The sequence below is a fragment of the Anastrepha obliqua genome, chromosome 4 (assembly GCF_027943255.1).
Source record: "Anastrepha obliqua isolate idAnaObli1 chromosome 4, idAnaObli1_1.0, whole genome shotgun sequence".
Classification (NCBI taxonomy): Eukaryota; Metazoa; Arthropoda; class Insecta; order Diptera; family Tephritidae; genus Anastrepha; species Anastrepha obliqua.
The window spans coordinates 66389736-66406692 of NC_072895.1; the positions used below are offsets into that span (position 1 = coordinate 66389736).

Below are 16957 nucleotides of genomic sequence, written 5' to 3' on the forward strand. Positions count from 1 at the left end.
ATTATCCAAGAGACCAATAGATCATGGAGAGGTAAAGGTACATGCTAAGCTACTAAGACCGCAATAAGAAAAGTACAAAGGAACTGCTTAGCCTCTCAAGAGAGGATATCTTTTATAACCGATCATTGGCTATTTGGCAGGTATTCCTTGAGGCTAGGAGTTTTCTCACACGAATATTGTAGAAGTTGTAGAGATGAGGAAGAGGAAGAAAAATAAACAGTTAAGCACTTGCACAGGTATCTAGGTAAATTTTAATTCAATTCTCTAACGGAACTCTTTGGAGTGGAGATGGGAGAAATCCGTTTCATAAGAGCCACAAATTGGTTCCACGAAGTAAATGAGGTTCCCGTGTAACATAGTGGTATTACAACGGACCTGTAACGTCTAATGGTGTTCACACTCACCAACGTAAACGTACGTTCCGTGTCAGCTTACACTAAAACCTTATGAAAGCCCCATGCAAATGAAGAATCCCCACCGTTCCGTTCCGTTACATCGTAGATCGTTTATGTGGGTAAATGAAAAATTTTAGTTTGTTTCGTAGAGACGTCTTGCTGATTGCTCTCTCACCACACAGTGTTGCCAAGTAGTATATTTCGAAATCATTTACAAAATAAACTTAGAAACATTTTAACTTTTATTAGAATAACTTAAAAACAATGTTTGAATAATTTTAGTTATAGATAAATGAACTATTTGCATTTGTTGGTTTCTGGCTTTGGTTTATTAAACAATGAAAAATTGTAACTGATAACGCGGATGTACCGTATTCGTAAATGGTATGAGCATTGGCTGTGTTGATTTTTGGCGTTTATCACTGACACGAGCTAAATTTTGTTAAGTACATGTGCCATATTCGCTCAGAGCCGAATAACGATCTGCTACGTAGAACACCTCCTAAAATCACTATGTGTACATTGTATCAGTAAAATATTGAGACTTTGTAAAGTTATGCTTTGCAACCCTTAGAATATTAAAAATTAAATACAAATCTCTTATAATGAGCAATATAATTTCATTAAAACTTACTTTTCTTCGTTCTCGGCAATTTTTTCCATTTTCTTCCTATGCTGCGTATGTATATATGTACATATTGCATCAGCTTTTTTATAGGGCTGTCACAATGGGCCGTTTGTGTCCGTTGCGGCAATGGATTTGGTTGACGTGACATTTAATACGGCCCGTGGTGCCATAATGAAAGTATTAGCGAATATAAACAAAAAAAAAAAACAGATTTTCTTGTCGTGAAAGCAAATATCGCATACAGGTTTTTTTAGTTGTGTAATATATTATCAAATTAATGTTTAACGGTGGGTGCGACCACAACTTGGAGATGGGGACGCACAAATCCTTTTTTTAGGATAACTTGGTTAAGCATAGCCTTTATTCTGCTCTTTCAAGCTTTTATCGAAAATATATGGGTGCATTCGAATTGACTCAATTCATTCAAATCCCATTTATTTTCTGCATTTAATTTGATGTAATAAAAAACCCTCCCGATAAAAATTTGTGCGATAAAATATTGTTCGTTTTCAAATAACTGTCATTTTCGCCGCACTTGCCGTACCGCAAAAGTAGAAAGTTGCCAATTTTTGTGCATTCCGGCATGGCGCACGGCACTTCTGTGGCGCTTTCGACTCAAAATCTCATAATTTATTTTGCTGCCAGTCAAATTCATTTTCGCAACGGACCCCTTGTGACGTGCATATTACTGATTGCTTTGGTGACGAGAACATCAACGATACTTTTCGGAACACGATACATCATCAAGGGTTTCAGGGTTACGCTTAGGAGCATGTTACTTTGTTCGAACATAAAGCAAAAGGCGTTTTGAAAAATGCCATTGTATGTCGGTATAAAACCTTTCTGAAGCTCCTTTATTTTCTGACAATCGTGCGAATTATGAGTTGTAAAAATATGTATAGTGGCCTCATACAAAAATCCCAACTTTACTAATTTTTCTTTATGGCTTATTTATAAAAATTGTGGTGCCTTCAGATGGTAAAACAAGTTTGTAATTTGGCTTGTAATTTCATGTTTATTTCGAATTCATCTCACCTTAAATAGATTTTATCATTTTCAACAACTTTTTATTTTAGATAAATAAAGATATATGAAATACATTAATATTATTTATTACTTATTTGCTTTCATGTTATAAACAAAATTTAGTCAAAGTCTTTAATATTTTTATGTTTATTTAATATACTTATATGCTTCATCATATATATTTGATTTCAATTTAAAATCTACTTGAAGTATTACATTTGGTTTTTAGCTTATTGCAAGGTGCTAAGTTACGTATACATAGACATGTGTATGTATCAATAATAATACACATATAATATAATAATTACACAGTATTTCGTTTCGTTCGTACAAACAGTTATTGCATTTTTGCGTCATTTTGAGTAAAATCTAAAGTAAATGAGGCTAATTTAGTTGTTTTGAATATCAAATTAAAACCTAAAAATATGTTGCACATAAAATGCATTGTGACTGCCGAATAATGTATGTTTGTATTAAGAGCAGATGCATACATATGCAAGTGTTCATTGCTGGAATATTAATTTCTCTAATTAAATATTTAAATTATGATGCAAAAATCAAAAAAATTATTTTCAACGCTTGTAGGCACACAAACATTTCGATATATGTAATTGAGCCTATACTTAGTTGAGGGACAGAGGAAAAAAATGCAAAAAACGGACAAGCGTTTTAAATAATATACATAGGTAAGCTGAAAAAAATTTAATTCAGATTGATTCAAAAGCAACGTGGTTTGCACTTACGCTTCGTACTAATGGAAAGGCATTTCTTGTTTCCCCTGACAGCTGAATCTAAGTTACCGAACGACCAACATTAATATTACCCCAAATACTGTCATTTCAGTATATATATACATATAAATACATATATATATATATATATATATATAATTGGCGCGTACACCCTTTTTGGGTGTTTGGCCGAGCTCCTCTTCCTATTTGTGGTGTGTGTCTTGATGTTGTTCCACAAATGGAGGGACCTACAGTTTCAAGCCGACTCCGAACGGCAGATATTTTTATGAGGAGCTTTTTCATTGCAAAAATACACTCGGAGGCTTGCCATTGCCTGCCGGGGGGCGACCGCTTTTAGTAAAATGTTTTTCTTAACTTTGGTGTTTCACCGAGATTCGAACCTACGTTCTCTCTCTGAATTCCGAATGGTACTCACGCACAAACCGTGCGGCTACGGCGGCCGCCGTCATTTCACTAGAATTGCGTTAAATTGATTGGGGTGTATTCTATGCTGTTACAATAACAAAAGGTAATATATTTTCTTACGCCTGTCGTTGGGTCTAGAAACAAACCAAGCAAAGTGACCATTTCTATTTTATTTATATCCGTGAACTGTATCGCAATGATATTGCTTCAATAGTCTTAAACTCGACTTTACATAATAACTAATTCCAACATATTTCCATAAATTTAGCTTACAGCACTAAATAATGTTATGGTTGCAAATATAATTGTACCCTTACATACGTAATTAACATGATCACGTGCTTACATAAATATGTATATCATGTTTCATTTCCCCAATGCTAAGCATGCATGTCTGGTTGCACCTGCTAATACAGACTTCACTATATTCCACATTTTACTCCTACTTATCTACCACTTAAGATAAATTCACATGTAGCAACTGTCATTTTATTTGCACAGCTCCTTGTACTGGCCAATAAGTTAATGTAAAATGTACCAACAATCAAAATGCCAACCTCTAATAACTCATTCCTCTAGCTTTTTAAGCCTGTATTTAACATGTATTTCTTACAATAATTTACATCTCTGCGCACTCGAATCACATTCACTGGTAATTTGTTAATTGCTATCGATAATTCATTTTACAGTTATCTGCCTCTAAATGGGTATCATGTGTCGCATTCATACGACATTTGTTTGTACGTCACTTATTGCCTCTAAAGACAGCAAGTGTCTATAGAATACCACATGCATACATACACATCAAATACATACATACACGTATATAATTTATATAAATTTGGTCACTATGCTCTTAAATTTTAAAAGAATTTACTCCTATGTAAATCGTTCAGTTGGGTTTTATATAAATTCAATGGTGAAAACACTAAAGAACTCTTTTGCTGAACCTTTAATTTTCTTATCCTTATTCAGATATCTGTATATTTGTATCATCAACGGTAATATATAATTCTCAAAGCTCATGGCAGAGCGACTTCTCAGTTTTTTGGCGAGACCGTTATGAGTTTGTGTGGCGTTACTGGCGAAATCTGTGAGGAAGAAGATATATTTATTAGCTTACTTGCAAATATTAGTTATATTAAAAAACCTACCCAAAGTGAACGACTGCCCATGAACGAATCGTCGTCATCTTCGATTAAACTGTGGTGATGGTGATGATTCTGCTGGTCAATAAATATCAGCGTGTCTTTGCTGCATGTATTGGTCGAATTGCGCAACATCGACGACAGCGTTTCGCTGCATTCGCGCAATTTACAATTAGAGCTTGTGGAGAATGAATGTCTTAAATTAAGTCCATGCACATGCTGATGACTGTTCGCTTGCGTTCCACTCTCCAGTGCTGAAACACTCGAACGACTGCCGTTCCATGGCTGATGACGTGACAAGTGGAATTCGTGTGCTGTATGCGCAGCCACAGCGGCACTAATAATACTGCTACTGTTGCTCTTTAGACTACTGGAGAGCAATACTTCCTTGTAGTTGTTACTCGCTGTGGCCGAAGTGGTGGTGAAGCCGTTAAACTTGTTTTGCAACGTCGAAGCACCATGTATGGACACGGCCAGTGAGTGTGGAGAGGAGTGTGATGACAACGAAGAACTGGAGGAAGAAGTTGAGGAGTTACGTCCGCGGTCGCCATTGATACCAGCCGGAACAGTCGGCCTGGGAATGACATACGTGGCGGGACTTTTCGGTTTACCTGTTCTTTCGGGACGCTCGATACTTGAGCTTCGATTTGGCAATGTTGGGTTATCTGTAGCATAGCCATTGGTTAATACTGAATTTGTTGAGCCGCCAGCAGATGTTTTTGAAGGTGTCACTGAAACTACTGCCACTGTCGCTGACAACGCTTTGGTAGTTGATAAGGGTGATAATTGCAATTTGGCAACAGACACTCCATTACTGACAGGTTGTACTATTGTTGCTTGAGACTGGCTTTCATCAATGTGGCAATCTTCGTCCATAACGAAGATCTGATTGTCGCCAACGTTGTCTTTTGTCATACTTAATGGCAACGTTTCAGCGGATTTTACTGTGCTATCGGATTTTAATGTGTGTATAACGGAATCCTTTCTGTCATCAGCAGCATCGATAGCAGCAGCAGAATTTGCATCGGCAAAGTCGAATACTTCGATATCGACTGAAATCGTTTCATTCTTCACAACCACTGGTGAGGCATCTGTTTTTACTGTAAATAAAAATGTTTAAGATAAGTTATGTTAGTATTTACACAACTGGACTTACCTTCTCCAACTGCGTCCTTTTCATGTATAGCTTCTTTCAATTTTGGTATATCGACTGATTTTTCTTCGGGCTTTCCTGGTATTCTTTCGATTGCGGCTGCGGTCGCGACAACAACAACGTCTTTTCTATCATTAGTTATATCTTCTTCGACTAGTTTTTCTTCCGAATCCTTTATCTTCTCAACCACTGCCATTGGTGGTGGTGCAATTCGTGATACCCAGTGATCACCAGAATTGGAACTAGAACCGGAACATTCAGCTACGTCTCCAGTACGACGCTGGTAAAATAACATATAAGCCTCATTGTTAATTATCTCATCCTCGATGGATTCGTTGGGTACTTTGGAAACCCGTTGATCGTCAAATTTGTACCACTGTCGGTCATAGGGGTTCTTACATGCGGCAGTGTAGTGGCCCGTCTCGAGAGTATCACCCTGATGGTAGCACACAGCGTACAAGTCGTAACGTGTCTCCCTGTTGTCTCGCGAACTAAGTGTGGAAGATCGGGAATCCCCTGAACGCGTCTTCCTCCAAGGACTTGGCCGAGAATATGAGCCCATATCCATTGCAGTAGCAGTGTTTAGAGTTGGGCGCGGTCTTTCTTCGTCGTCCCCGCCGCGTACTATATGCGGCGACATATCGAATGCGTTCAGCGGAAATTTCACCATAGTGGTAAGTTTAGCTGCATTTGCGCCCTTTTCATGGTGCTGGCGAAATCGCTTGAAATGCACGACCAATATGTCGGGCAGTGACCATAAACCGAGCGTCTTCACAACCGGCAAATATTGCTGACAATGCGGGCAGCGCCAAGCATCCTCGGCACTCAATGTTTCCGCCTTGGTATAGTGCTCAAGACATTGCTCTAAAGTAAGTACTGAAGTGTCATTCGCCATTTTAAGTTTACGATCGTCGAGTAAACGCGCCACACTTTCGTCTTCCACCACCTTATCACTGAGATCCACAAAATAATCTTCTGGCTCAGGCCACTCAAGCAACAACTTTATATGTGGCGGTCCAGCCTCAGCCGAGAGCACTGATAAAGCCAAATCGATCATCTCCGTTAGCAGTGGATGTTCAACGTTCTGTAGATATGTGTCGGGATCTGCAGATGGATCTTGCAGACGCATTTGAAACATATCATGGAGCGATTGGGCAAACGAGAAAACTTCAGGTTTTAACAGTGGCGACATTTCGCGCAGAAGGCGCTTCTGCAAATCGGCATAAGAACAATCTCGAGCTGTTAGCAAGCTGAATGGCATACCAAACCGTTCCACCGTATATACAACCCCGTTGCCGTTCGCTGGCTCGTTGCCATCATTTACGACTTTACGCTTGCGCACATTCGCCACCAACAAAAGTAGCTCTGCGGTAGTGCTGGCAGAAGGCGACGTGTTCGTAACCTTGGCGTTGGTATTTGCATTGGCAGTATTGCTAGAAGCATTGATTTTACTTGCTTCTGTTGATGTAGAATTTGCTTCCGCACTGGGGTTGGAATTAGAGTTGTTGCTGGTGCGAATTGTGTCGCTCTTTTCGGTGACGGCAGTTGTTGATACCGTTGACGAATTTACTGTCGCGATCTTTATCTCGGGTACCTCTATACAATAAATCGATTCAACGCCACACAGCGTTGCAACCGGCTGGGAGTCATAGAAGACGCGCGTAAAACCTTCTTTGTTGATGTCTGCTAGCACCATGCGCTTTCCCTGAATGCCAGTATCAGCTTGCAATTGATCGCGTAGGGCAACAATGGGCGAACCAGTAGGCACAGTAATACCGATCTTTACTTGGCGTGGTTCTCGTTGTAGATAGACCACAGTAACGAAAATCGTTTGTTGCATTAACTGTGGCAGTTGCACCGAAATGCAATGGAACGGATCGAAAGTGTTGGACTGTTTTTTACAACGTGGGCATGTGAGCGACGAACGGAATTGTGCCTGGAACACCGCTTGTACAAAGGAGTTGTTGCAGCGAATGTGATTGGCTAGCGTTTCTGCGGCGATTATCTCATCAGGACGACCGTAAGAGTTCTAAAAGTTGAAACATATAAAAATTATACATATGAAAACGAAAAGTGGTTGTTATATGGTTTTTTTTTCTTTAAAGAGCAATGTTTACTCGAACTACACTTACAGAAGTTCTCCCGATTCTTAAAAATCCCCAGAACGACGTGGTGGTAAACGAAACGACTTGCAATACTGATAATTTAATAGTGACTCTTGCCAAGACGGATCCTTTCAAAGTCATCAAAGGCCATTGCAGATGAAATCAATAATTTAGAATCAACGAGAACTGTACGGCGTTAAAACAAATAAGGAACAGTTTTGCTCAAGAACACAAGCCATGGTGTGGACCAAAGGGTACGAAAAAATGGTATAGCATACTTTGGAGCGATAAGACAAACATATGTAAATGTATTTAGAAATGCTGCTGGGCGAAATGTCAGACATCCTAAAAGACAATAGTTCTCTTGTTCAGTTTTTTTTTAAATAAAATCAATTATCTTCTGAACGCATTATTTGTGAGGGCTACGTAAAGTTGTCTGTGCATTTCGTACTTTCATAGAAATGATCGTTAAACAAATTGCGCAACATCAACCTACTATATAACCATCAATTTGTCTTCCATGTTGTTACTTATATACTGTGAGCCTCAAAATAAAGTGTACAAAGCATTTTGTTATAATATGGATTTTATTTCAGTCTTTTATAACAAAACAATATATTTTAATTTCATGCTTTTTAAATTAGTATTTAATTCTCTACTAATTACTAGAAAACAACAAAAAAATAAATTACAACAACAAAAGTGCATATTTTACGCGTCAAAATAAAGTGTACAGAGATATATTTTACAAAAATGATATCGATTTAGTATTTTGTTGATTTCCCTTTTGCTTTGATAACGGAAGACAGTCTTCGGGACATCGACTCAACTAGTTTTTTGTCACGTCAGATGAAATTTTATCCCACTCTTCCTTTATGGCGTTTCATATATAGTTTCAGCATATCCATTTTGGTGATTGTCCTTTTCCGGATTTGGTGGTCTAAATGCTCCCATAAATGTTCAATAGGGTTTAAGTCTGGTGACTGTGGAGGATGATCCAATCTCTTAGGAGTACGATAAAGCAGCCATTCTTTTACTATTTTTGCTGTGTGCTTGGGATCAATATCTTGTTGAAAGATCCAAGATCCCTGCAAGTCTAATTTCTGCACACTGGTTAGTAAATTCTTTTGTAAAATATTCAGATAATCTGTTTTGTTCATGGTACTTTCACTAAAAACCAAATTGCCAACTCCGCTTGCCGCCAAACATCCACCCACCATTACCGAACCCCCACCGTGCTTAACTGTGGTTATCAAATTTTGGTCGGCATAGTCTTTATTTTTTGGTTCTCCAGACTTTAACCGGTTTTTTCTGCCCAAAGACCTCGAACTTACTTTCATCGCTAAACAGGACATTATTCCAGAAAGAAACATCCCGATTTTCGTATTTTTTTGCATAATGAAGACGTTGCTGTCGATATTAGCGGCTTTTTTTGTTGGAGACGACTATGTAACCCATTTGCGTGCAACGCTCGACGTATTGTACTGGCACTTACGCTAGTATCTGATGCAGTTGAAACTTCTTGTGATATTTTGACAGCACTTTTGAAGGGATTTTTCTTCACATCAGGCACTATAGACCTTACTTCAATCTTATTTTAAATTTTTGGACGGCCTGCACCTGGGCAATTTTCTACTTTGCCGAACTTTTTGTATTTGTCAACTATTTTTTTCACAGTATTATGGCTTCTGTTGACAATAGAGCCAATTTCACGAAAGGTTTTACCTTCATTGCGAAGCTTTAGTACCAGTTCTCTAACATCAATCGAAGTTTGCTTACCCATTATTAAAAAAAATTAATAATAGAATTTAATTTACTGGAGACAAAAACTTTTCACTCTGCCGATTGCAACCAAATAAAATACAATATGAAAAAAGTTTCAATGCATCGAAAAAGGAAGTAAACAACCAAATATAACGGTATTTTTTACCGTACAACATCGCTAAAATGCTACTGATGTACGCTGTACACTTTATTTTGACGTGTAAAATATGCACTAAATTTTGTTTTTGTCTTACAACTTTTGTTATTGTAATTTTTAAGTAATTAGTAGAGAATCAAATACTAATTTAAAAAACATGAAATTAAAATATATTGTTTTGTTATAAAAGACTGAAATAAATTCCATATTATAACAAAATGCTTTGTACACTTTATTTTGACGCTCACAGTACATACATACATTCATATGTATACATGTATGTACGTATATATGAAAGCAATAATTGCTAAATAGATATGCCCGCGTGTTTTAGAATACATAAAAATCGCCATGAGATGCTCCTTGATCAAAAACTTTCGTAAGTTATTTCAATTACTCGCTGCCCCCATCTTTTAGCTTATCTTATCTATACAAGACGCTAAGTAAATAGTAGTTTTCCACTTTGCAAAAATGATAATAATTCAAGAGCACGCGTAGCCATGGCAAACTCGATTTACATGCATACGTCTATGCATGTGTAGGTAAGAGTATAAGTATACACTGTCGCGAAAAAAATATTTTTAATAAACATACTTCAACAATAATTTGCTTTTGTTTACATAAGCAGCCAGTGCAATATTACAGTAGAACCTTTTCTTTACTCTTGCCATCGCATACTTTCTTTTTGTTCGTTTCTTTTTGTCCAATGCCCAATTTACAATGAATGTAAATAAGAATTGTAAAATTAACTGCCACATTCTGCCTGGTTGCCAACTATTGGCTAGCCACTAGTGCATTTGATGAGCTACAATTACGTCGCAATTTCCTCAACAATAAAAAAATTCCACGTGTACATTTGTCTACACTATATATGTATCTATACATATGTATGTATGCATGTAAATCGGCAAAACATTTGTTGCAAACTTATTTTAACTATAATTAATAATTAGATAAGATGCAGAATACTGAGAATGCTTGCGTAAGTCTAAAAAGAGTAGCTGGATAAAAGTGGAAATTTCTTATTTTTTCCAACATAATAAAGAAGTTTGAAAGACTTGTAATGTAAAACGTGCATAATTGCAAAAAGATATCATTTATCAATATTTACAAGAGAAAATGTTGCGGGTAACGGAAGTACGTACTAGTAATTTTTGGTTGTGTTTTCTTTGAAAAACTTATTTCAAATTCGTATTCAGCGATCCCTAAAAACCCCGAGTAAAGAGTTTCACGCTAATTCGATGAATTAAAAGAAAATTTCCTATATACTGAATTTGGCTATAGAATCTATGCAAAACCAGTTTTTATTTTTGCCTTAAGACATTTGCGATGATAGATTAAGAGATTTGAGTGTTTCCCACATGCAATAGTCCTCTAAAGTTTATTAATCTTTCGACTCTTGTTAGTTATAGAAAAATGATGGGAATAATACTTATGATTAAACTGTTGTTGTTGTTTTAGTATAACCATTCTCCATACATGTAAGGGGAGTGCTGCTTGAGGACAATCCTTGGACATATATAAATCCAGGTCGGTCCGGTAACGTAGAACCCATTGTCGTGGGAACGCAACTGTGATTAAGCTGTTCACAAGGACGTTTTCCAGCCCCTCTCTTAATATTTCCTCTACCTCTAAGCCTCTTTTTTGTAAAACCATATCGAACTTAAGGAACCTTTTCGATCCCTTAATTCTCAAATTTTTAATTCTCATTTCAGGACTTTTGATCTGGCCTGCTTTTTACCATCAAGAAAACGCTACTATCTTCTCTCCATAAATGATTGACGATGATATATTTCTAGCTTTTAATCCAGCTGATAATTTTTTTTCTATAGCTAAATATTTTTAAATCTCGATAAGTAACAAATTCCTGCCGTTTTTTGTCTAGCGCCCAAACAAAATTAATTTTACTTAATGCGGACTGCGTGATAAACTGTTCCCTAGACATACATAGCTAGTTTATTGGAGCGGCAGCCCTTGGTCGGGAAAAACCCGAGTCATTCCGGTAACGTGGAACCGGTTGCCATGGGAATGCGGCTGCGTCCGTCATGTCGGTTGTTCGATAAGAGGGTAATCGTTGGGTTTGAAGTACATTGAACCCGAGAACCAACGAATGGTAATGACGTACAAATCCACTCCACTACGGTTGCGGCGAAGTTTTTGGACAGATATGATTTCGAGTAGTTTCGTTATACTTTTAAGTAATTCGGGGAACAAGCGAAAAGACCAAAACATTAAAATAAATCCTCTCTGTTATGTCATTACGACTCGCATAGATCAAATTTATACATTGCAAACAACAAAAAAAAATTTTGTACTAAACTGCATTGTATAGTATTAATAAGTACCTTTACGCTTTTGTAACGTCGCTTCGTAGCCGTATTCAGGTCCTCGTGCACCTTGTCCAGCAGCCAGAATAGAAATTCTTGAGCATCGTGTTGTGTTGAGCTACGAAATTGTGAACCATAGCGATCGACAACAGCCTGAAAGAAAGCAGCACCACATTTGCATTAATATGAAATATTTGAAGACACAAATTGACTCACCTTAAAACTGGTGCTGTGATCGCTCTCATTCTTGCATGTCCACAACGCTTTCAGCACATTGGCCAATTGTTCGGTTAACTCTCCTTTAGTGCCAAATTTGCGTGAATTGATTTTGTTGCGTCGCTTTAAGTCAGCCTTAAAAGGAAAACAATAAACAGGCATACATAAGTATTTTTAGATCTACAAATATGAAGTAATAAATGATTCAACAAACAATAAATATGTATGTATGTGTGCATGTGCGCACTCACCAGCAAAGCGCTCACCCACAATTTATACTCAAAAGATTCTGCGTCGATATGCATGGTTTATTCAAAAATAGTAATTTCAACTTTTGTTTTGGGGGTCTCCAAAATAAAAAAAATTGTTAAAAATTAATATTTATCTCGTTTTATCTTAACTTTTTTTTATTCTAGGCATCATTTTTTGGAAGTTTGTGAAGATAAATTAAAATAGGACATTAAATAATATAAATCTATAAACATTTTATACCGAATTTACGTAAAACGATTTCTTCTTATGGGAATTCAATTGCAGTTTTCAAAGCTTTGGCTGCACGGGTAAATATTATATAAAAACATAAAAAAGAGGTGTATACTTTCTTTTGGCTATAGAACAAAATAAGGGGTAGCATCAAGGGTAGCGCATTCTAGTGCGCCTACATCCATATGTACACTGGTCCTCACATAATTAAGTCACTTCATCTTCGTAATATTTTTATTTTCTAATATAACTCTTTGTAAATATAACAAAAACTTTATAATTAAAAGTTCCAAACTTTGCACTAAATTAAAAAAAATTTTACAAATTCAAGATACTTCCAATTTTTTTTTATCACAATTTTCACAAAATTTCTGAGTATGCAATTTCGTAGCCCGTTCAATTTTGGTTTAATATTGTGGTTAACTAAAATATTGGTTTATTAAAATTTATGCCCGTTTGTTTTAATTCCTCTTCAAAAATTTGAAATTTTTATAACACCTTTTACTTTTTATATGATGTTTTTTGTAGAATGAACTTTTTTTTATAAAAAATTAATGCAAATTAAAACAACAAAAAAGTAGTCAAAATTGGTCAAAATATCGCGTTTCAAATTAGCTGTCAACGGGTGTATGTATGTATTGAATTATAATTCTCTCTAAGTAGTCTACATTGCAATAAGATTTTCTTTAATATAAACATGATTATGTAATAAATGCATTTATTATACGTTCCACTAAAACGTATTGAAGCTAATTTTTCGAATTAAGTATAATAATTTGGCCACCAGCTGTAACTAAAATACATATATTATAATATGTATTTAGTAATGCCACAAGTTCTATTACAAGATTTTCAAAGCAGTAGGCTTTTGAATTTTAAGTAGAATGTTCACGTTATTCCATTTCTTGTGATTGCATTACAAAAGTGCGAAAATATTGCACGTCAGACATTCACTTTACTAAAAAAAGACCCGGTATAGGCAGATTGTCTGTGAATCGTACCATACATCTTAGAATCATCTCAAGTTGGGGACAGATATAAAATCTGTGAAGGAACGAATTCGCCACATACGAATGCACGAACCACAGCTGTCTGTTAGATGGCTATATGACAGTCTACAGTATTGTTTACAAGCGCGCGAAAGCATTTAGCCGATAGTAAACTCGATAAAAGAAAATCAGTAATGGATTTCAAACGTGATAGTGTGACTTCATTATATTTGGCTGGAAAATTACAACCAGCAATTGTTCGTGAGCTCGAGCTTCTTAAAGTAAATACAATTTTTGTTTATCGCACCATTACTTTTTAGAATGATACTGGTAGCATCACGAAACGTAATGGAGGTGGTCATCAAAAACTGTAACGTCACGTGAAATGATTCAAAAAGTGAAGAAGCGACTTGAAAGAAATCTCCGACGAAGTGCCAATCAAATATCGAAGGAACTGAAAATGTCTGAGCGTAGCATCCGCCGCATACTGAAAAATGATCTCAAAGTGAAGCCTTACAAGACCCAAAAGGCGTATGATCTCACACCAAAGCAGCAACAAGTCAGACTTGAAGAGCGAAGGAGTTGCTTCGCTTGGCCAAAAGCGATCAATTTCCGAACATTGTGTTTTCTCACGAGAAAATTTTTCAAATTGAGCAATTCGCAAACTCCTAAAAGGGGCCGGCTTATTTGAGCGATTGTTTCATACGAGAATTTGATTCATCGATTGGCCCCTACAAGGCAGCACCCACCACAGGTAATAGTTTTGGCCGCTGTAACCGCAGATTAGCGCTCTCCAATTGTTTTAATCGAGCCTGGCGTCAAGATAAATGCGAAATATTATTGGGAAAGTATTCTGGATGTTGCTTTGAAGCCGTGGGCAGACAAACATTTCGGTGGCAGACTATGGACGTACTCGGCACGGTCTCACAAAGCTCGAGTGAACCAAGAATGACTCAAAAACAACGTTCCGAACTTCATAACGTCCACACAATGGCTCTCAAATCCACCAGACGCGAATTCGATGGATTATTCTCTTTGCAAGTCACATTCAGCCAGCTTGGACCGTCTCAAGGAAATATTCAAGGCAAAATGGAGTCATATCGAGCAAAAGTGAGTTGATTCTTAACTTTGTATTATTTTCACACATTTTTTACTTTGATTTGAATAAAAGTAATTTTCCAAACTAAATTTATGGCCTTTTTAAGTGGTTACACTTCGAGTGCCGGACCCTGTACAACGGTCGGACCGTTTAAGAGCGTATAAAAGTAAAATGCGACAATTTTGAATATTTTTTAGTTATACTACAACAATATTAATAAATGAAAAAAGTTTAAATAAAATGGCAATGAAATCTAAAAACTCTTTCCTTAAATTTTTACACCAATTCGACAACTTCTAGCATGGCCTATGTACTACTTATATATTCTGACTGGGTCACAAATGGAGTTACATCATTTTCATAATTAAACGTTATGAAAACGATTTGGCGAATTTTAAGCGATCGAAGGATTTTTTAAATATTATACTAACTGTGAATTGTTTATAAGCAACCGCTCTTAGCTCTTACTCATAAGTGAATTCTATTTTTTTAAATGGAATTCCACCAGCTTTATAATAAAAAATTCATATAATGCTAATGAACTATTAATAAAATATAAGCTTAAGTAAAACACGATATAGCTGCATTATTTTTACGACTATTGAGAACTTAAGCTTTCTTTGCTGCTGAGTGTAGCGAGTTTTCTAGTTCACCATATTAAATTTACACTCACCTTATACTGATCCAAAACAAAATATTCCGCCAGTATGTCAGTGTGACTGAGACACTGCAGCACTGCGTTCATAAAACATGTATTGCCGTGATTCTTGAGCCCCATGACGCCAGGTGTTTGATCGGCAGGCCACTGGTAGTTACCGATGGGTGGCACGCGATCGGCGGTTGCAGACATGGATACAGTAGCATTCTTATTCGCCTATATATAGTGTAATAGAAAGGAAGGAAATAATTAAAACAATTTGTTAAACATATGGTAAATTATAAATTTATTTCTATTGAGCTTAATTTAAGAATGAATTGAGCACACGTTAAACTAGAACCAGCAACTTTGAACCGGGAATTCGCAATGATTGTGGATAGGAACCGGTTCGCGTTTCTGGCCAATGCTAAGCAATTATGAAATAATGAACGAAATGTGTGTATGTATATAATTTAAATAATAGCAACGCCGCATATTTCGAAGTTTTGAGTATTTATTTATTTTTCTTTCGTTTTTATTTTTATAAAAATGTGGTTCCTACTACAACAAAAGCCATATTTAACTCAAAGTTTCAAACTTTGTGGACCATTAAATTTTTGTCTAAAATTGTGTCCGTTTAAAGTCGCTTAAATTTCGCGTTGGTTCCTAACGAATACCAACAAAAAAAATTTAAAAATCAATTCAAACATGCACTTTATAATACCATAATTCAATGATCTATAAAATTTCATGCTACTTGCAGAATTGTTTTACAAATTCGAAATAAAAAGATTCCAATTTTGATGAAATTCGTTTTTTTCTTAATTTTTTACAAAGTTGAAACTTTGTAGTTTTTTTTGCAGTTGAATTACATTTTTATAAAAAATTTAAAATAGTCAAAACTCTGCAATGTGTCCCGCCGCTATTATTGTGAACAGAGGTGTAGTAGGTACATATGTATCTTTTAAAGATTGGAAGAATATTTTAATATGAAATATTTTATAATATTTTTGAAAGACGCCCTGCAGCAATATTTACTAAATCATTTATATGTCCGCATAAAAAAGCGAATTATTCTTGAGCTTGAAATAAGGCGACCGCGTGGAAAAGTATGAATGTACGGGTATGCACTAGTAATAGCAAAGGAAGGAAAAATAAAAAAACTAAATAAAAAAACTTGAAATTGCCGCCAACGTCATTTTCAATAAAAGCAAGTAAATGACAGGCAGAAGAGTAAAAAAGAATGAACTCATGAAAACCAAGCTGACGATCTAATCAATACAACGTTTCAGCACTTACCGCCAATGTTTGCGGAAATCAATAAAAAACAAAATGTAATGCGCATTTATGTGCGAGTGCTTGGTTGTTAAGACGCCAAGTACGTTTCCAATAGGTGCATTATTAAATGAGAATGGCAATGACAATTTCCATTCATCGCCTAAAATGTGCCAATTAACTTTGTAATAATGCCTTTAGGAACTATTGCATCTGCCGTTGTGAAAACTTAAGATTTTTAAGTTGAGCCAAATAAGGAAGTCATGGGCACACATACATACATATATAATATATGTACATACATACGTGCATATATATTTACATACATAAGTGCATACGAGGTGTGGCTATTACATAACGAGACTGGCGTTTGCGAGCTGTTTAACGTGAAGTATTCT

General features: G+C 36.2%; 1 protein-coding gene across 1 annotated transcript in view; it reads right to left on the reverse strand.

The window, feature by feature from the left end:
- Positions 1-2153: 2153 nt before the first annotated feature.
- Positions 2154-16957, reverse strand: part of LOC129243709 (ubiquitin carboxyl-terminal hydrolase 31) — a 67941-nt gene continuing 53137 nt past the window's right edge. Inside the window, exons 2-7 of the mRNA XM_054880929.1 lie at positions 15321-15521; positions 12077-12211; positions 11879-12013; positions 5511-7536; positions 4361-5454; positions 2154-4297 (exon numbers count right to left, since the gene is read on the reverse strand). Of these exons, the coding sequence (XP_054736904.1) occupies positions 4247-4297; positions 4361-5454; positions 5511-7536; positions 11879-12013; positions 12077-12211; positions 15321-15521 (3642 nt within the window). The 3' untranslated portion in view covers positions 2154-4246. The remainder of the gene's footprint in view (positions 4298-4360; positions 5455-5510; positions 7537-11878; positions 12014-12076; positions 12212-15320; positions 15522-16957) is intronic.